Source organism: Eleutherodactylus coqui, chromosome 4 (genome assembly GCF_035609145.1).
Source record: "Eleutherodactylus coqui strain aEleCoq1 chromosome 4, aEleCoq1.hap1, whole genome shotgun sequence".
NCBI lineage: Eukaryota > Metazoa > Chordata > Amphibia > Anura > Eleutherodactylidae > Eleutherodactylus > Eleutherodactylus coqui.
Genome location: NC_089840.1, coordinates 242,551,639 through 242,572,763, shown reverse-complemented (window position 1 = coordinate 242,572,763; position 21,125 = coordinate 242,551,639). Strand labels below are relative to the sequence as shown.

The window sequence follows — 21,125 nt, the reverse complement described above, 5'->3', positions numbered from 1 at the left end:
TATCCGAATTTTGACCTAGTTGAGGATGCTGTTCAATGGCAGACATAAGATATAAACAGATGCATTCTCCATTGGTCAGGGTGTTCTTGCAAGTACCTAGACAGCTTATGTCCTGGGGGAGCAAACGCCCAACTGCTACTGGGCACTATTTGGTGAATATATATGTATGCTGCCTTGTATAGAGCTGCTCCATAAGAAGTACTAAAACAATCCAAGATGGTATATGCATCAACATAAAACCTTACAGTAATTCTAGTAGGAAAGGTTAATAAAACTACCTTTTCAGAGCTTAAGAAAATAGTGGCTTTTTGTACATCAAAGCGGAAATCACAGCTTCAAAAATAAAGGGAAAAAATAACTTTGCTCTACAATATAGAACTTATACTTCTAGCTACGGAGTGGCAATGTGATGGACAACGAGCCATTTTATGAGCGCAACCAGCACACAACTGTGCAATGTACACATTTATTGTCATTTGTCACATTCCAGGGAATTTAGAAAATGGCGCAACGGATATCCACCAAATTTAACCTATAAACGGTCTGGTTTAGAAAACCATATTTTAAATGCCCCAATTCTTTGGAACACGCTATCACTCCTTTACAAGACAATACCCCATCTTGCTGAACTTGATGCAATTTGCACCATTTTTGCAGGCATCTGTCTTTCCTATAGAGCACTACAGATAAATAAGGGTACTTTTACGTGGAATATCGGGCAAAAAATTGCTCAGACAAGCGATTCTCAATTATGGTCGTCCCATGTTAAAGTATGAATGACTACCTGTTAACTGTGAATGGATGCCGATGGCCGGAAGGGATCCCTAGCGTGTTGCCTCCATTTACTGTATGACTATCACTCTAGAGGAGCAATCATTGTTGGGACGGCTGTTAAACGCCTAAACGCTCACCAGTCGCCCCATGTAAAAGCACCCTTAGCCGGAGTGTTCTGAACTGCTGATAGATTCATAGACTACTTGCTCAGAAAATGGCTCAGAATGTCAGATTGATGTTTCTCCAATAGCTAAGAAGAAAATATGCATGGTCTATGTGCAGCAGATAAGGCCTGGCCAATATAATTTGGTCATTGCATGGATCAGTTACTATGAGAAGGTGGCAAAATACCGCAACCAACATCCACATAGAGGTAATCACATTATATCATCTACAATGAAGGAGGAATCTCTTCTTTAGGATTCTGCCTTCGGTACTAGATACGATGAAAGCCGCCATTGTGCGTACAGGACGTGTGCGCTCACGGGAGGTCTATGCCCTGTTAATTCACAGACGACATTTTGCAGGATGGCATTGGATAGGAAAATGCTACAATATGGAAACTAATTGGTAATACTGTGCCATGTCTAATCAGTATCAGTACTCTCCGACAGAAATGTAGGACCTGGAGGAATCTAGTGATTTGCATTCATAACTGTTGGATGGGATTAACAAAAAAGAAATAAAAATCTTCCGTGTTCATGGAAATGTGTTCCAAAAGAACAAAAGTTTCCTTGTACAATGTTACAGTGATCTCTTCAATATCCCCCCCAGGTCAATGCTTATTCTTCCTCCTCCTCTTCTTCTTCTTCCTCTTCGTCGTCATCTTCATCATGGCAGTGTGTGATTTCTTGTGGCGTTTGGGGAAATAGGTTGGGTGGTTTAATTTCACTGATAGTGTGAGTCAGCTGATGCCGCTTCAAATCTGAATCTTTGAAGTCCAAGAAAGTGTGGTTCCGTGTGGCCATCGGTGACTCCGACTCATTAATATCCACGTGAATATGATCCACTGTGGATTCATGGGGCATCTAGAGGAAAGAGAAATCCGAAAAAAAGTTTACAGAGGAAGATAAACAATCATATGGTTAGATTAGGTTCAGATCAGGTTTGGTGGGACTATGGGAATCCTCTAAGGGGTTGTCCCACCTCTAAGACGGATTGCTCCACACTAAAAAAATTAGTTAGGAGCTATTGGCTCAAAAACTGAAATTCATATATTAAATACATCTATAATTATTGCTAATAACATTACTTATGTAGGCTGGCGGCCAGCTGAAGTAGAGATTGAAGAAAAGAAGTGCGCAGGAAGTTCCGTTAGAAGTGGGTGATCGAACGGACGTGCCTAGTGTGATGTATACCTACTAGATGCAGTAGAGATTTTTCTTCATTACATCTGTGAGTCAGTTGGAAGTAGTGAGAAAACGGTAACATCTTGTCACCATTTGCAGAGTCCTTGGGCACATTGGTGGAACCTTGCAATGACATCCAATCGACTCCATTAAAGGGGTTGTCCCGCGGCAGCAAGTGGGTCTATACACTTCTGTATGGCCATAATAATGCACTTTGTAATGTACATTGTGCATTAATTATGAGCCATACAGAAGTTATAAAAAAGTTTTATACTTACCTGCTCCGTTGCTGGCGTCCTCGTCTCCATGGTGCCGACTAATTTTCGCCCTCCGATGGCCAAATTAGCCGCGCTTGCGCAGTCCGGGTCTTCTGCAGTCTTCTATGGAGCCTTTCGTGCAGGATGCCGGCTCCGTGTAGCTCCGCCCCGTCACGTGCCGATTCCAGCCAATCAGGAGGCTGGAATCGGCAATGGACCGCACAGAAGAGCTGCGGTCCACGGAGACAGAGGATCCCGGCGGCCATCTTCAGCGGTAAGTATTGAAGTCACCGGAGCGCGGGGATTAAGGTAAGCGCTCCGGTAAGCTTTCTTTACCTCCCTACATCGGGGTTGTCTCGCGCCGACCGGGGGGGGGGGTTGAAAAAAAAAACCCGTTTCGGCGCGGGACAACCCCTTTAACTAACGTGTTTCCATGAAAATAAGCCCTAGCCGGATTTTTGGGGAGGCTTGAAAAATAAGCCTTACCCCAAAAATAAGCTCTAGTTACACTACATTAAAAAAAAGGAATACATTACCTAGCAGGCTCCATCCAGGTCCCTCCAGCTCCTCTTCATAGCTCCGGCGAGCGCTTTCCGCCATCCTTTGTGCTCATACAACATTACTTCCTGGTTACAGGATTCATAAATCCTGCCTCCAGAAAACGATGGCTGTGATTTGTTAATCGACCACTGCTCTGCCAATCAATGCAGCGCCGGATGAACCAATGTTTTGACTGTGATTGGTTCTTTGACCATTGCTCAACCAATTAACAGCCATTGTGTTGTGGAGGCGGGGTTTCTGAATTGGCTGGCTGCGGCTCACAACCGTCGCATTGGTTCAACTAGCACTGCATTGATTGGTTCATCGACCGCTGCTTAGCCAATTAAAGCTATCACTTCTTGGTGGCGGAATTTATGAATCCCGTAACCAGGAAGTGATCATGTACGAACGCTGAGGACTGCGGGAAGTGCACGTCGGAGCTATGAAGAGGACCGGGAGGGACCTGGACGGAGCCTGCTAGGTAAGTATAATAACACCTCCCCTGAACGAAGACCTAGTGCCTCTTTTGGGGCAAAAGTTAATATAAGACTGGGTCTTATTTTCAGGGAAACACAGTATAATGGGGTCCATCAGGTTTTCATTATGGTGTCTAGCATTTTACCAGAAAAAAGGGCTATTTTTTATTCTAGCAAAATTTAGTAAAGTCTGCGGTGGAAGCTCCTAAAATTGTGTTCACACATGTTAGATTTTATTGTATATCTCTTTCAATTGTAGGGGTGAAGTCTGCTGTAGATCTACATCTAAATTAGCACCAATGCGAATTTTGATACAGATTTTGATGCCATGCCCCCAAGCAGCGCTGCACGGCTTACCCAGCTGCCATTTCTTGTAAACAGCGGTGGGGGCAGGTCTAGCACATAGAATGCTATGAGTGCTGCTCCTGGTTGGTTGCTCAGAGGGCTCCATCTACAGCCCACCTGCTCTGCTGCTCAACCTGAACGATCTTTTGTGTGGCTTCCCTGCGATCTGGGAGCAGAAAGCATGAAATTGATCACATGACAGGAAAGTCACGTGATGTCAACACCTTCTAGACATTATATTTTACCTGCTACCTAACAAGCAGGGAGAAAGGTTACAGTCCCAATAAAGCGGCAACAGGGCTATTTGCATATGGCGACAAGATAGTAGTCTTGTCACCATATGCAAATTATAGGTCACATTGGTGACCTTTTTGATGGCCACCTGTAGTACAGGGTAAGTCTTTAGTAGCTCATTGGCATGGTCCAACACCCATGAACCGTGCTAATCATTAAAGTTGGTGTTCTAATGTACAGAGACGCTTTGTTGACCTAGCTTCACGATACGTCATCAGTAGCTGACCGGCGATATCCATCAACAATGAGCTGATCACTGCGGCTGGTGTTCTAATGTATGGAGATGCTTTGTTTTGGAATCAAACTGTTACATACATTGTACAATGGCCCAGCGTGTTTTCCACAACTATAGTCTGAGACTCCATAACTGTGCAGGGGCTCAGTTTTTGAAGGGCAAGCTTATTTTTTACTACTATTTTAGGATACATACATCTTTTTTGATCAGCAATTCTGGCATTCTGCGCTTTTTTACGATGTTCACCATGCGGGATAAATACTACAATATTATAATAGCTTGGACTTTTCTAAACATGGCAATACCAAATGTTTTTTTTTCTTTTCATTGTTTAGATGTTTATGTGAAAAAGGGGAAGGTTTTTTTCTGGAACTTTTAATATTTTTTACCGTTTTCAAAATTTTATTAAACCTTATTTCATATTTTTTTAGGCCCAATGGGGTATTTGAACTTGCAAATGCTTGATTGCTATACTGCAATACTTCAGTATTGCAGTATATAGTAATTTTCCACATTCTCTTTTAAGCCTGGGATGGAAGGGGGAAGTTGTAATGGAGCCCACCTCCAGGTGGCTACTTATACATGTTGTAAGTTTTAACTAGGACGTCTAAATAGTCAACTGCCGCCATTGGAGCTACCTCTAATCGCGGCAATTGCAGACAGCTGTCAATTGTCAAAAACAGCCAATAGTCTCTGCATATGGAGTTGACTAGGCTCTTGAGCCCGCTCCATACACCCGTTGCAACCTCATTGATGTGAAGGGATTATTAAATCATTGATCGAATTTGGACAACTCATTTAAAAGGTACCTTTACAGGGGGCGATTATTGCCCAAAGTCTTGTTGAAAACAGTGAATTCGGGTGATAATCGCCCATCTACACACGGCCACTGACAGAGCACTGAGCGAGAAATCACTCACCTGTTGGAGTCACTCGGTTTTTAGCAGAACTAAAAACCAAGCGACTGTCAACTTGTGTAAAAAGGAGCCGTTCAACACTTATCCATCCAAAAGTCGTCCTGTGTATAGGTATCTTAAGTCCACTTTAGAACCAGGCACTGTAAATTTATGGCGCCTGGTCCTGGGCTTAAAGCCCACCGTATGTAAAATTACAGCGGCGCTTTAAGCCTTCTGCTCTGCAATCAATCAGAGGCAGGAACAGGTTATCAGCTGTTAGAGACAGCTGATAACCCGGAGAAGAAGGCAGGAGGGGTTTTAACCCTTTCTGCCTTCTGCTTCCCCGAGTACACAGTGCTCAATGAGCACTGTATCCTGCTACAACAGAGCTGGAAGGTCACACTAGACCCTGGATAGCTCTGCCAGTGACTACTGTCACTATAGAGGTTGTTTTCCCCTCTAACCGGGGCTCCTATGGATGCCCCAGCTACAGTGGGAAAGTGTCAAATAAAAAAAAAATAATAATAAAAATTGTCCCCCAGAGGCTTTATATGACGTCATGGGGGACATAGATAGTAAAAAACATAACAATATACATCAGTAAAACAATATTACAGAATACAAGAACAATATATACATAAGAAAGAGAATAACACAAAGCCCACGCCAACCAAAACCGTTGCTGTATGCGCCCTGTAAACCAGAACCATACATACTACATATCAAAACATTCGAAACAAATAGAGTAACCCGTTTCCATACTTTATTTTAGCATAAATATACTAAATAAAAAAAATAACTATAAATTTTAAAAAAATCATTTTTTTTAGCATTTTACCCCCAATAAAACTAAAAAAGTCAGTGAAAAAGATATAAAAAAAAAAAATCGCCCTATATGTCACGGAAAAAAAACACAGCAAAAATAATTTTGACAGCTAAAGGAAAAAAAATAGAGCAGTAGAAACCGCCACGTGGGTAAAATCCCTAAAAAGTGTCTGGTCCTTAAGGTAAAAAACAGCCTGGTCCTTAAGGGGTTAAGTCCGCTTTAGGTACAATAAATGGTCTATTTATCTAATACTGAGCAATAAGTATCCGGTGATGTGTAGAGTTTGCTGGGACTCACCAAAACATGAGCGGCTCTGAAGAGGTAGCTGAATGGGTAATACAAGAGATTGATGAATGAGGCAGCATAGAGGTCTGCGTAGCGCATCACTTGGCTTGCAAACAGAGTCTGACGCAAGCCGCTGCAGAAGAGACTTCCCATCATCCCGTAGCACATGTCCATGTCGTGGGTGACTTTCTGCATGAAACACAAAGTGACATTTGTGAATTAATCACTTGTTTATTCTACGGCCATTCGTTCCTGCTACTACTCTCATCATAGACACTACAGCAAAGTTCCCAAATAATTTTACCTTGAGGGCCACAGTCAATTCTGAGAAATGTTCGGGAGCCAAATTCAGCTGAGAAATTGAAGAGACACACATTAAACGTGGAGAAACAAGAAAACGTCAAGTTGCAAACGTTTACAGATTAATACGTCAGTATGAAATTTAGCATTCAGCAGTTCTGCAAGACAAGGGAGCTCCAGGCTTTCACGCTCTATCACCTTAAGACCTTATTCAGACAGCCGTACTTTTGGTCCGGGTGTTTCACGAAGAGCACATGGACCCGTTATAGCCTATGGAGCTATACACACAAGGGCTTTTTCATACGGACTAATGGTCTATATGAATAAAATCACTGCATGTCCTATTCCTGGTGGCATCACGAACAAGATTAGGATATCCAATGTTCACTAACCCCACACAGCACACGGATGCCAGTTGCGCCTGAGATTCTTGCGCACAACTCACATCGTCGTCTGAATTTGGCCTAAAGCATAGACTGGATGAAAACGAGGCGTTGTATGGTACTGCATGTTTTCAAGGGAATAGGTCAGATCTTCTGACAGGTCTTAGTTATAACCATATTTTTCTGACTATAAGGGCCTATTCACACGGGCGATTTTTCATTTCATATTATATGCGTATTTTTTAAGGATGTAATATAGACAGTATTGATTTGCACAGATGTGCGCATTTTCCACACGTAAAAAAAAAACAAACTGCAGTATGTCCTATTTTCATCCATACTTACTGACTGAAACCACCCATTAACCCCTTCCCGCTCCAGGGGGTAAGTTTACGTCCTGGCAGCGGGGTACTTCCCGCAACAGGGCGTAAACTTATGTCCTGGGGATAGCGCGAGATCACTTATGATCTTGCGCTATCCCGCAGCGGGAGCCGGCTGTCAGTCATAGCCAGCCTCCCGCTGCAACAGCGGGGGTGTATCGGAGATGCGCCCCCCCCCCCGCTGTTAATCCCTTCCCTGCCACGATCTACGTAGATCTCGGCATGGGAAGGGTTCACAGAGGGAGCGCGCTCCCTGTGTGACGTCACTGGGCTCTCGTGATATAATACTGGCGTCCTGTATTGCCATAGCCTGTGATCGCTGTATAAGCGATAAGGCATGGCAGGGCAGAAGAGCTGCCATGCCTTATCACAGCGATCATCAGTGCTGTACTGTAAGTGCCCCAGAGGGACACAAATTGTGTAAAAGAAAAAAAGATAATAAAAATGAATAAAAAAGAAAAATGTAAAAAAAAAAATGTTTTTCTATGCTTTCTCTCATATTAGCATAAAAAAAGGTAGAACAAATTAAAACCCCACATATTTGGTATTGTCGCGTCCATAACGACTCGTACAATAAGTTGCACATGCTTCTGACTGTGCACAGAAAAAAGCGTTTAAAAAAAAATGCTAAAAACTGAGGCAAATTGCTAATTTTTAGCATTTTGCCTCCCTAAAAACGCAATAAAAGTGATCAAAAAAGCCGTATGTACCCCAAAATGACACCGAGAAAAACTACAGCACATCTCGCAAAAAATAAGCCCTCACAGAGCTCCGTCCATGAAAAAATAAAAAAGTTACAGGACTTTTGACTGCAGCGATTTAGAAAAAAAAAAGATTAAAAAAAAGGGGTTTTATTGCAGAAAAGTGAAAAAACCTAAAAAAAAAAAAAAAAAAAGTAAGAATTTTGGTATCGTTGTATTCGTACCGACCCGCAGAAAAAATGGATTGCGTAATTTATGCTGCATAATTAACGCTGTAAAACAAAATCTATGGCAGAATTGATGTGTTTTCTCACCCTGCTATCATAAAAAATAAAAGTTTTACAATATAGTCTATGTACCCAAAAGTGGCGCCGATAAAAACTACAGTTCGCCACGCAAAAAACAAGCCCTTATACGGCCGCGTCGACGGAAAAATAAAAAAGTTATGACTTTTGAAAAATAGAGAAGAAAATCAGCCAAAAATCATTGCGTCCTAAGCCCAAAATAGGCCATGTCCTTAAGGGGTTAAAAGTCAATGGGATCGAGTAAATACACGGCAAATACGCGTATTCACTGCATTTTTTATGTATGTTTCAAGGAGACAGTGGGAAAAAAGTAACATCAATTGGGCCTTGTCAAAAACGCACGCAACAAGCACATACCTATGCAGTGATTACAGTGCGTTTTTCATAGACCAAAATTAAATACACCCGTGTGAGTGAGCCCCGAGACGCAACCAGGTTGACAGCTACACTTCCTATTGCACTTCACCCAATGCAGACAGAACAGTCAACATCCGTCTCACTGCAGTGATTGCGGACCTGAAATCAGCTGATCGCCCCTCCAATCAACTATTGATGACCTATCCTGAGGATAGGTCATCAATACTACAAGGGGTTAAATGCTCAGACTACCCCTTTATGGTCTCATTCCACAATGGCCTAGTACAGAATGAGTATATATATATATCTATTAGAGATGAGCGAGCACCAAAATGCTCGGGTGCTCGTTACTCGAGACGAACTTTTCGCGATGCTCGAGGGTTCGTTTCGAGTAACGAACCCCATTGAAGTCAATGGGCGACCCGAGCATTTTTGTATATCGCCGATGCTCGCTAAGGTTTTCGTTTGTGAAAATCTGGGCAATTCAAGAAAGTGATGGGAACGACACAGCAACGGATAGGGCAGGCGAGGGGCTACATGTTGGGCTGCATCTCAAGTTCACAGGTCCCACTATTAAGCCACAATAGCGGCAAGAGTGGGCCCCCCCCTCCCAACAACTTTTATTCTGAAAAGCCCTCATTAGCAATGCATAACTTTGCTAAGCACCACACTACCTCCAACAAAGCACAATCACTGCCTGCATGACACTCCGCTGCCACTTCTCCTGGGTTACATGCTGCCCAACCCCCCCCCCATGACCCAGTGTCCACAGCGCACACCAAACTATCCCTGCCCAGCCTTCAGCTGCCCTCATGCCACACACTATTCATTCTGTCAAGGTGTCTGCATGCCCCAGTCAGACCGCATTTTTTATAAATAGTCACAGGCAGGTACAACTCCGCAATGGGAATTCCGTGTGCACCCACAGCATGTGTGGCTCCCTGGAACCCACCGGCGGTACATAAATATATCCCATTGCAGTGCCCAACACAGCTGATGTAATGTCGTGCTTAATGCAGGTGGGCTTTAGCCCACACTGCATGCCCCAGTCAGACCGGGGTTCTTTAGAAGTGGACACATGCAGTTATAACTCCCTGTGGACCCACAGCATGGGTGGGTGCCCGGAAGCCACCGGCGGTACATTAATATATCCCATTGCATTGCCCATCACAGCTGAGGTAATAATGTCATGTTTAATGCAGGTGGTCTTCGGCCCACACTGCATGCCCCAGTCAGACCGGGGTTCTTTAGAAGTGGACACATGCAGTTACAACTCCCTGTGGACCCACAGCATAGGTGGGTGCCAGGAAGCCACCTGCAGTACATTAATATATCCCATTGCATTGCCCATCACAGCTGAGGTAATAATGTCATGTTTAATGCAGGTGGGCTTCGGCCCACACTGCATGCCCCAGTCAGACCGGGGTTCTTTAGAAGTGGACAGATGCATTTACAACTCCCTGTGGACCCACAGCATGGGTGGCTCCCTGGAACCCACCGGCCGTACATAAATATATCCCATTGCAGTGCCCAACACAGCTAATGTAATTTCGTGCTTAATGCAGGTGGGCTTCGGCCCACACTGCATGCCCCAGTCAGACCGGGGTTCTTTAGAAGTGGACACATGCATTTACAACTCCCTGTGGACCCACAGCATGGTTGGCTCCCTGGAACCCACCGGCGGTACATAAATATATCCCATTGCAGTGCCCAACACAGCTGATGTTACGTCAGCTGTAATGCAGGTGGGCAAAAAATTAATTGGATTACACTGTAGGCGAGGGCCCCCAAAAATTGGTGTACCAACAGTACTAATGTACCTGAGAAAAATTGCCCATGCCCAACCAAGAGGGCAGGTGAAACCCATTAATCGCTTTGGTTAATGTGGCTTAATTGGTAACTAGGCCTGGAGGCAGCCCAGTAAAAATAAAAATTGGTTGAGGTGAAAGTTTCAACGCTTTAATGAGCATTGAAACATATAAAAATTGTTTAGAAAAATTTTATGACTGAGCCTTGTGGGCCTAAGAAAAATTGCCCGTTCGGCGTGATTATGTGAGGTTTCAGGAGGAGGAGCAGGCGGAGGAGGAGGAATATTATACACAGATAGATGAAGCAAAAAGGTCCCCGTTTTGGATGGTGATAGAGAACGATGCTTCCATCCGCGGGTACAGCCTACGTATTGCTTAGGTATCGCTGCTGTCCGCTGGTGGAGAAGAGAAGTCTGGGGAAATCCAGGCTTTGTTCATCTTGATGGGTGTAAGCCTGTCCGCACTGTCGGTTGATAGGTGGGTACGCTTATCCGTGATGATTCCCCCAGCCACACTAAACACACTCTCTGACAAGACGCTAGCCGCAGGACAAGCAAGCACCTCCAGGGCATACAGCGCGAGTTCAGGCCACGTGTCCAGCTTCGACACCCAGTAGTTTTAGGGGGCAGAGGCGTCACCGAGGACGGTCGTGCGATCGGCTACGTACTCCCTCACCATCCTTTTACAGTGCTCCCGCCAACTCAGCCTTGACTGGGGACCGGTGACACAGTCTTGCTGGGGAGCCATAAAGCTGGCAAAGGCCTTGGATAATGTTCCCCTGCCTGCGCTGTACATGCTGCCTGATCTCTGCGCCTCCCCTGCTACCTGGGCCGGGAAAAGGCGCCTTCGGCCACTAGCGCTGTCGGATGGGAAGTTTACCATCAGTTTGTCCACCAGCGCCCTGTGGTATAGCATCATTCTCGAACCCCTTTCCTCTTCGGGAATGAGAGTGGAAAGGCTCTCCTTATACCGTGGGTCGAGCAGTGTGTACACCCAGTAATCCGTAGTGGCCAGAATGCGTGTAACGCGAGGGTCACGAGAAAGGCATCCTAACATGAAGTCAGCCATGTGTGCCAGGGTACCTGTACGCAACACATGGCTGTCCTCACTCGGAAGATCACTTTCAGGATCCTCCTCCTCCTCCTCCTCTGGCCATACACGCTGAAAGGATGACAGGCAAGCAGCATCTGTCCCCTCAGCAGTGGGCCAAACTGTCTCTTCCCCCTCCTCCTCATGCTCCTCCCCCTCCTCCTCAACGCGCTGAGATATAGACATGAGGGTGCTCTGACTATCCAGCGACATACTGTCTTCCCCCGCCTCCGTTTCCAATTCCAAAGCGTCTGCCTTTATGCTTTGCAGGGAACTTCTCAAGAGGCATAGCAGAGGAATGGTGACGCTAATGATTGCAGCATCCCTGCTCAGCATCTGGGTAGACTCCTCAAAGTTTCCAAGGACCTGGCAGATGGCTGCCAACCAGGCCCACTCTTCTGAAAAGAATTGAGGAGGCTGACTCCCACTACGCCGCCCATGTTGGAGTTGGTATTCCGCAATAGCTCTACGCTGCTCATAGAGCCTGGCCAACATGTGGAGCGTAGAGTTCCACTGTGTGGGCACGTCGCACAGCAGTCGGTGCACTGGCAGATTAAACCGATGTTGCAGGGTCCGCAGGGTGGCAGCGTGCGTGTGGGACTTGCGGAAATGTGCGCGGAGCTGGCGCACCTTTCCGAGCAGGTATGACAAGTGTGGGTAGCTTTTCAGAAAGCGCTGAACCACCAAATTAAAGACATGGGCCAGGCATGGCACGTGCGTGAGGCTGCCGAGCTGCAGAGCCGCCACCAGGTTACGGCCGTTGTCACACACGACCATGCCCGGTTGAAGGCTCAGCGGCACAAGCCAGCGGTCGGTCTGCTCTGTCAGACCCTGTAGCAGTTCGTGGGCCGTGTGCCTCTTATCTCCTAAGCTGAGTAGCTTCAGCACGGCCTGCTGATGCTTGCCCACCGCTGAGCTGCCATGCCGCGCGACACCGACTGCTGGCGACGTGCTGCTGACACATCTTGATTGCGAGACAGAGGTTGCGTAGGAGGAGGAGGAGGAGGAGGAGGAGGAGGGTGGTTTAGTGGAGGAAGCATACACCGCCGCAGATACCACCACCGAGCTGGGGCACGCAATTCGGGGGGTGGGTAGGACGTGAGCGGTCCCAGGCTCTGACTCTGTCCCAGCCTCCACTAAATTCACCCAATGTGCCGTCAGGGAGATATAGTGGCCCTGCCCATCTGTGCTTGTCCACATGTCTGTAGTTAAGTGGACCTTGGCAGTAACCGCCTTGGTGAGGGCGCGTACAATGTTGCGGGAGACGTGGTCGTGCAGGGCTGGGACGGCACATCGGGAAAAGTAGTGGAGACTGGGAACTGAGTAGCGCGGGGCCGCCGCCGCCATCATGCTTTTGAAAGCCTCCGTTTCCACAAGCCTATAAGGCAGCATCTCAAGGCTGATCAATTTGGCAATGTGCACGTTTAACGGTTGAGCGTGCGGGTGCGTGGCGGTGTACTTGCGCTCGCGCTCAAACAGTGGCGCTAGCGACGTCTGGACGCTGCGCTGAGGGACATTGCTGGATGGGGCCGAGGACAGCGGAGGTGAGGGTGCAGGCCAGGAGACGGTAGTGCCTGTGCCCTGAGAGGGGGGTTGGATCTCAGTGGCAGGTTGGGGCACAGGGGGAGAGGCAGTGGTGCAAACCGGAGGCAGTGAACGGCCTTCGTCCCACCTTGTGGGGTGCTTGGCCATCATATGCCTGCGCATGCTGGTGGTGGTGCCTCCCCAGCTGATCTTGGCACGACAAAGGTTGCACACCACTGTTCGTCGGTCGTCAGGCGTCTCTGTGAAAAACTGCCACACTGTAGAGCACCTTGACCTCTGCAGGGTGGCATGGCGCGAGGGGGCGCTTTGGGAAACAGTTGGTGGATTATTCGGTCTGGCCCTGCCTCTACCCCTGGCCACCGCACTGGCTCGGCCTGTGCCCACACCCTGACTTGGGCCTCCGCGTCCTCGGCCGCGTCCACGTACTCTAGGCCTACCCCTACCCCTCAGCATGCTGTATTACCAGTAATGCAGAAACAGAACGCTGTAATTAAATGTGCCGCTTATTGGCCTGTGGTTGGAGGCTGACTTCGCTTATGGAACGCCAGGAAATAATTTGGCACAAGCCTGCTGTAACACTTAGCTGGCTGCGTATGATTTTGTAGAACTACTACACGCAGCACAGACAGACCCAGAACACTGAGCACAGTCACAGGCAAGCCAAATAGATTTTTTGCCCCAAATTTTTTAGCAAAGGCCCACTGCCTATATTCAATCAATATGTCTTCTGTCCGTGCCTACGCACTTCTGTCCCTGGAGTATGTCACAGAACTGCAGAGTGTTGCACTGTGAACTGCAATACAGCAGTGATTTCACAGCCCAGACAGAGCCAGGAAATAATTTGGCGCAAGCCTGCTGTAACACTTAGCTGGCTGCGTATGATTTTGTAGAACTACTACACCCAGCACAGACAGACCCAGAACACTGAGCACAGTCACAGGCAGGCCAAATCGATTTCTTGCCCCAAATTTTTTAGCAAAGGCCCTTTGCCTATATTCAATCAATATGTCTTCTGTCCCTGCCTACTAACTTCTGTCCCTGGAGTATGTCACAGAACTGCAGAGTGTTGCACTGTGGACTGCAATACAGCAGTGATTTCACAGCCCAGACAGAGCCAGGAAATAATTTGGCGCAAGCCTGCTGTAACACTTAGCTGGCTGCGTATGATTTTGTAGAACTACTACACCCAGCACAGATAGACCCAGAACACTGAGCACAGTCACAGGCAGGCCAAATAGATTTTTTGCCCCAAATTTTTTAGCAAAGGCCCACTGCCTATATTCAATCAATATGTCTTCTGTCCCTGCCTACGCACTTCTGTCCCTGGAGTATTACTGCAGGACGCAATGCTCTGCACGGCCGATATACCAAAAAAAAAAAAGTGCAACACTGCACAAAGCAGCCTCCACACTACTGCACACAGTTAGATGTGGCCCTAAGAAGGACCGTTGGGGTTCTTGAAGCCTAAAATACTCCTCACACTCTCCCTGTAGCAGCTCCAACACGATAGCACTTTCCCTCCTATACTCGGGTGACACCTGATCTCGCCAGCCACTCACTGCAGGGGGGTGGTATAGGGCTTGAACGTCGCAGGGGGAAGTTGTAATGCCTTCCCTGTCTTTCAATTGGCCAGAAAAGCGCGCTAACGTCTCAGAGATGAAAGTGAAAGTAACCCGAACATCGCATGGTACTCGTTACGAGTAACGAGCATCTCGAACACGCTAATACTCAAACAAGTATCAAGCTCGGACGAGTACGTTCGCTCATCTCTAATATCTATATATCTGTGTGGCTATATAGCTGGTGGTCTAGTGGTTCCTTACGTCCCAGGCTCCAGCGGGGTGTCCCGTCAGGAAGCTGAAAGTGAGGTAGGTGTGCATTGTATCCAGATTTCCTTCTTGTACTGATCATATCATTACCGGGCAGGATGGGATAACCGTGCAGCTATGAATCATTCCTCCTCCATGATAGAAAGCTCTACTGTTCTCAATAGTAATGGTAGCATAGGGGCACAAGACCACTGAGGAATGTGATTGGCTGCAGTGTTTACATGCGGGCAGTGGCAATGTCATCACTGCTAAATAACAGAAAAGACCAGTGGGCACCACTAGAGTAGCGGTGCTAGAGCGGCAGTGAGTAATACTTATAAAAACCTGGTTGCAAGCAGTAATGTAATAAATAAATGTCCCGGATAAACCCTGTAAACCATAAGGCTGGGTTCACACGGGACGGAATTGCCACGGAATTCCCGTGCGTCAATTCCGCTTGCGCCTCCTACCCCCAGGATAAGCCAGCCATGTGGACGAGATTTGTCAAAAATCTCGTCCACATGGGGCGGCCAATGTGTTGCGGCAAAGCCGGGCAGAAACGGACATGCAGCGCAGAACAGAATTCTGCCGCATGCTAAGTTTTTTTTTCCGCTGCGGCCTCACTCCTCTCTATGGGGAGAGAAAGCCGCAGCAGAATGCTGGCAGCCGAACCGCTCCAAAACCTGCAGCATTTTGCTTTTTTTGAAGCTGTGGCTCTACCGCGGTTTTTCAGTCACGGTCAAACTGCGAGATTTCCGCAGGATTTCCGTCCCGTGTGAACCCAGCCTAAAAATGACATGTTCATCATAACATTATACTGATCTGTACTTGTAACGCCAACAAAGCTATCCCTGACCATCCCCTGTATGCCATATATCCTTCTCCTCAAACTCCTGCCAATCATCTGGAGCCCATTCAAATATATATTTAATACTCGGCCAGACCAAGTCCATCAGGATAGCAGCTCTCTGCACTGTTCGTAGAGAATGGTTGTAGTCCAAAGACAACAAACTTAAAGGGGTTGTACAGTTGTAAACTATTGATGATCTATCATCAGGTCAAGTCATCAATAGTAGATCGGTAGAGAAATGTCATCCAGGATCCACACTGATCAGCTGTTCACCAGGCCGGTGGACTCATGCACTGAAGTGATTTGGGCTGGAAGCAGACAGATCTGTTGTTACTGCAGTGGCCAGGCTTGGTATTGCAGGCCAAGTTCCCATTGAAGTGAACTGGAACTCCACCTGCAATAACAAGTCTGGTCACTGCAATAAGAATGGAGCTACCTGCTTCCTATAGAAATCAGCTCAGTGCACACTCGTGCTGGCCTTGGCAAACAGCTGTATGGTGGGGGTCCTGGGCAACCGAACCCTACTGATCTACTAAAGATAGGGCATAAATAGTTTAAAACTGAACAACTTTTATTAATTATACTATGGGATGCCGTTACTGTGGCATTAGGGTATAATGATAACAACTATGCCAATTTTTCTAATTAGAAACCTAGCTAGTTACATTATCTGATTACCACCGAATAAGTAATATTAGTGTCTTAGTATGGGATATTAGACTATGAACTCCTAATTATCCTTTATAAGTTGAGGATAAGAGATGCAGTGCTCAGGACAGAATGGCCCACTAGACAGTTTCTTTTTAACACTTGAACAGTTATCTTATATCAGTCATCTTATAGCAGGTGCAAGAACAGGATATCACATTCACTGCAAATCATGTCATAAACAGATTTGAACATGCAATACCTTAATTCTCCTCTGGATGGAGCTGATGTCAGGTCTCTCATTACTGCTACTGTCCAAATGCCTGCAAGGGAATGGTAAAATTTTAGTATAACGTTCCTACGGTAGGCTTGAAGCATATGAAATGTCTAATAAACCTATTTTTGTAGGTTTCTGCTGTGTATCCAGAGCATTACAGAACCCGCTATATCTACTGCAGCGATAGGAATAATAGCGCAGATCAAGTTTATGACAAAACTTCATACTTTGTAAGACAATGGAAAATCCTAACCCGAAATTTTCTCTAAAGGTCCATTTACACACACAGATGATCGTACAAAATCTGTCAGAACCTGACAGTTTTGAGCAATCATTTTGCATTAGCTACTAATGGGTTAATCAGCCCACTAGAAGTTAAATAGCTTCATTTGCATGTATTTAGAGAACAGCGAGTAGTCTGTTCTCTAAGTACATTGCTATTGTTCTCCAGCGGGACAGCTGCTGAGAGAATGTTATCAGCACTCCCTGCGGAGAACTCAGTGTGCGGTCCGTCTTATCAGGGGCGATGGATTTTAAGCTGAGCTAAACTCAGCGATGGACAAAAAGTGCATGATGGGCCCACATTTACACATAGCGATTATCGCTCAAAAGATGGCTTTTTAACGAATTTTGAGTGTTAATCGCGTGTAAAAGGGCCTTAAGTCTCAGAGTTTTCTGCATCTGCCATAGACAGGAGAAAACACTGTGGTAGAGAGAACACTGTGATAGATGAGTTATCTTCCAATATGTCAGAACATTATAAGTAGGGGTCTGACTTCTGGGACCCACCTCTCTTCATTTAAACACCACTCTTGTCTCTTTTTTTTTTTTAAAGTTCGTGGGTCTTAGTGAAATGTATGTAGGGCCACCGCAGCCTGCTAAACCTACTATAACTTACACTAGACATTGGTGTAGCTACGTAGATTTGCATTTCTGACTCACAGACAGCCAAAGATGCATCAAACTTATTAAGAGTTGTGTGACTCTTAATGAGTAACTGCACTTTTAACAAAAACGTCTGACATGTCAGAGTAATGTCTGAAGTTTTGTTCAGTGGGGGTTCTGGTGCTGAGACCCTGCTGATTGCTTAAATGAAGGGGTTCCAGCACTTACTCAAGCACTGCTCCCCAATGGCTGTCATCGTTGCCTTTCGACTCCTCTCCGCAGTTGAAGAGGTTTTAAAAAGTGTATGCGTCAGTCTTCAGCTGCCAAGAGGAACGGAGCCATCAGGCAATGATGGCAGTCGAAAGGGGACAACGCTTGGGCGAGTGCTGTAGCCCCTTCATTTTAACACTCAGAGGGGCTCTGAGCAGCTGGGCCTCCACTGATCAAAACTTTTTACATATCGCTTTGACGTGTCAAAAGTTTTTAAAAAATGCAGTTACTCTTTATGCCCAATGTCCACGGATGGAATTGTTGTGGGGAACTTGTGCAGAAGATCTGCAATTCATGACGCCCATAGGGATGTAGAGAAGAAATAAGATCCAGACAGGTATGCAGGGTCGCCATCCATGGGCAGGGTCGGATTCCACTACGGGCTCCTGCATGCGGAATCAGACCCGCCCGTGGACATGAGACCTTAATCAATTTGGCCCATCCTTCTCTAGCAAACTGCTGCTAAGGACTTGTGTAAGACTGCCCGTCTTTAGTAACTTCCCTCCTGTGTCTACACAAGCTTGGGTAACAGCTAATGACACATTCACATCCATCCCAAGCTACTTACTTATACAGTTCTGCTAGAAAGATGTCCAAGCTCTGGAGCTCTTCAAAAAGGGCTAAAATCAGATAAAATAACAGGAACACATGAAGCACGTGACATAGGTAATGAACGGAAACTAAATTAGGCAAGAGCTTACTAAAAAGGCACAGAAAGGTAGAGACACTAGAGACACCCAACGTGAGACACTATGAAGAGAGACAAACTGCCCGATTCATGACAAGCACAGTCTGGGTCTATCCCAATCAGCTACCACAGGGTCAACTACTCAAGCGGCAGGTCCCTCTGGTAGCCAAGGAGAAATGGCTCTGCCATTGTGCAAGCTTGACTGGACATGCCGCTGGTCAAATGACAAGTCAATGAGCACATGAAGCGGTGTCAGGCGACACTCGTGTCCTCAGTTCCCACGTCATGTCAGGGAACAGCCACGATGGGAAGGAAATGAAGCGGGGTGAGAAACAAGAGCGTAGAAAGTGGATTCGAGAACCAAAAAGCGAGAGAAGAGAGACACCATACATGTGCGTATTTATATATATACTGGTAAAAGATACATTTTATTGGAAGCAGCACTCGAGTAGGATTAAGGGGGGGAAAAATTAAATCTTACTTTTGGCATTCAGCAAAAAAGGTGGTGGACTCTTGACAAGGCACCTCATGCACATGTGATGCTGCAATCCTATGTAGGGTTAAAGTTCCTCAGGGTGACATGAAAACATGTCCTGCACAATATAAAGATTTTAACCCTCACCCTGCACTCCTCTGGCAGGGCTCATCTTCTGACTGTAACCAATATGCAGATACATATTGACTAGGTCACACCTGCCCTGCTCTCAGATGGACACAATACGTATACAAAAATAGTCTAAAAGTAGCGTAAATCTATCAGCTTACAGTAAACGACACAAGCGTTATGGAGAGGGGGGCGCCGGCTTTCAGTAGGAAAACTCCATGTTGCTTCTGCATGAGGACTCTGCGCTGCACATTCTGCATCGGGTGATGTTTGTGGGGGGTGGACTGAGGGCCCGCTATGATGTCTCTAGGTCCGTCTTTGAAAATCCTTAACTCCTCAGTGATACGGCCTATTAAAGCCAAAGGGATGCAGCGATTTTGGGAGATTTTTATCTACCCTTTTCAAAATAGCTGTAGCAGTTGGGTACTAATTTTACCGACCTCGGGCTATTATCAGCTTTCAGTTCATTTGTTCTCCAGCGGGAAACAATACTATCAGCATTACCCGCGGAGAACTGCTGATAAGGCTGAACGACGATTTTTTGGTTGGACTGAATTTAACAATCAGCTAGCAGTGTACAAAAAGTGCATGATGGCCGCGCATTTAGACTCAACGGTTATTGCTCAAACGATCGCCGATTAGCGATTTTTGAGCGATTATCGTTTCGTGTAAACGGGCGTTAACACTAATACCTCAAAACACCTCCACAAACTCTCTTTACGTAATGAAATACTTGTAAATGGAGATAGGAGAATTGCTTGCAATCATCACATAAAGGCCCATTCGCACACAAAGATAATCTTTCAAAGACTGAAAGATTTTGCGATCTATTTGCATAAAGTGTTAATGGCCATTAATGTCCATTACCACTTTATCGTCTTCATTTGCATGTAAAAGGGCCTCCAGGAGCTGTTTGCAGAGCACCACATGTGACTAATCACACACCCTGCTCTGCAAGCAGCTGAATTGTTCACATTGGGGCAATTGGTAGGATACTCATCTGCAGTCGTTTGAAGGAATTTTGAGCAGTAATCATTGCGTGTAAATGGGCCTTAAGACTTGCATGTTACTGCAGAGGCAGTTTTATAAGGCCGCTCCCTTCCCATAAAAGCTTGTATCAAACAAGGGTATCCCAGTAACACAATATTACCCTTATGTTATATCTATGCTCTACCCCTTCCCAACAAATCCTCATATAAAACGCAGCAATAAACATATAAAATTGCGTATGTTATAAACACTACGATTCTCACTCTTCTAGAAACACATAGGGTTAAATAATTATGGCTACCTCAATGCATAGTATATAATACTGTCATATATTCCATGCCCTGCATTAAATCACACTACATTATAAATGCATTAATTCCCTTAAAGTTAAATGATGCTTAAAATTAATTGATAGCTTTGCAGCCTACGTTCTATAGTAGTATAGCCACTGATGAGATAACTCAATTATCACGCTAGCATTACTATGGTTTGAGGTCCCTTACAGTTTTTGTCTGTCCAGACATGAAGTTCCTGTGCCAGCTCGGGAATGACTAGGAATGTTCTCCACCCCTGGCGCTTCTTGGACTTCAGAATGTATCCAAAGATGTGATCACCAATATAGAGGATATCTTTCTCCTTCGCTCCCAACAGGTCACACACAATGTCGGAAGATCCTACAGAGACAAATGTAATCTGAGCAAATGGAGACTGATGTAAATCCGGATACGCTATGCGCTCTATGATTCTCTGCACTGGAGTCCATTCAAATAAATAATGTGATAACAAATATATTTAACCCTTTCCAATCCAAATTGTATCCTGGTTTTCCTAGGGGGTTACTCTTTTTCTGCTGTTATACAACGGCGCTATCTGCTGGCTAAAGCCAGTACTGCATGAGGTGACACATTGGATAGGCTCTGACAGCAGAGTGGCTGGCAATATATAGTAAGAGAACCCCAA

The 21,125-nt window shown here is 45.9% G+C and overlaps 2 protein-coding genes across 2 annotated transcripts in view; one reads left to right on the top strand and one right to left on the bottom strand.

Annotated features, from left to right (window-relative positions):
* LOC136626155 (alpha-2-macroglobulin-like) overlaps window positions 1–21,125 on the top strand; it is a 305,765-nt gene that overhangs the window by 159,238 nt on the left and 125,402 nt on the right. The window lies entirely within an intron of this gene.
* On the bottom strand, window positions 1,227–19,456 carry LOC136624909 (cytosolic purine 5'-nucleotidase-like). The gene is made up of 5 exons (XM_066598824.1): window positions 19,053–19,456; window positions 18,452–18,503; window positions 16,714–16,774; window positions 6,290–6,466; window positions 1,227–1,802 (listed from the first exon to the last, which is right to left on the bottom strand). The coding sequence occupies exons 1-5, from the start codon at window positions 19,105–19,107 to the stop codon at window positions 1,557–1,559; spliced, it is 591 nt and encodes a 196-aa protein (XP_066454921.1). The 5' UTR covers window positions 19,108–19,456; the 3' UTR covers window positions 1,227–1,556.

What these genes read in the sequence shown, in the direction of transcription:
- LOC136624909 (XM_066598824.1), bottom strand. Translation starts at nt 19,107, where the DNA reads ATGTGCATGAGGTGCCTTGTCAAGAGTCCACCACCTTTTTTGCTGAAT. An exon ending in TTTTTTGCTGAATGCCAAAA is followed by an intron (nt 18,504 to 19,052) that starts GTAAGATTTAAT and finishes ATCTGATTTTAG; the next exon opens with CCCTTTTTGAAGAGCTCCAG. An exon ending in TTTCTAGCAGAACTGTATAA is followed by an intron (nt 16,775 to 18,451) that starts GTAAGTAGCTTG and finishes ATTCCCTTGCAG; the next exon opens with GCATTTGGACAGTAGCAGTA.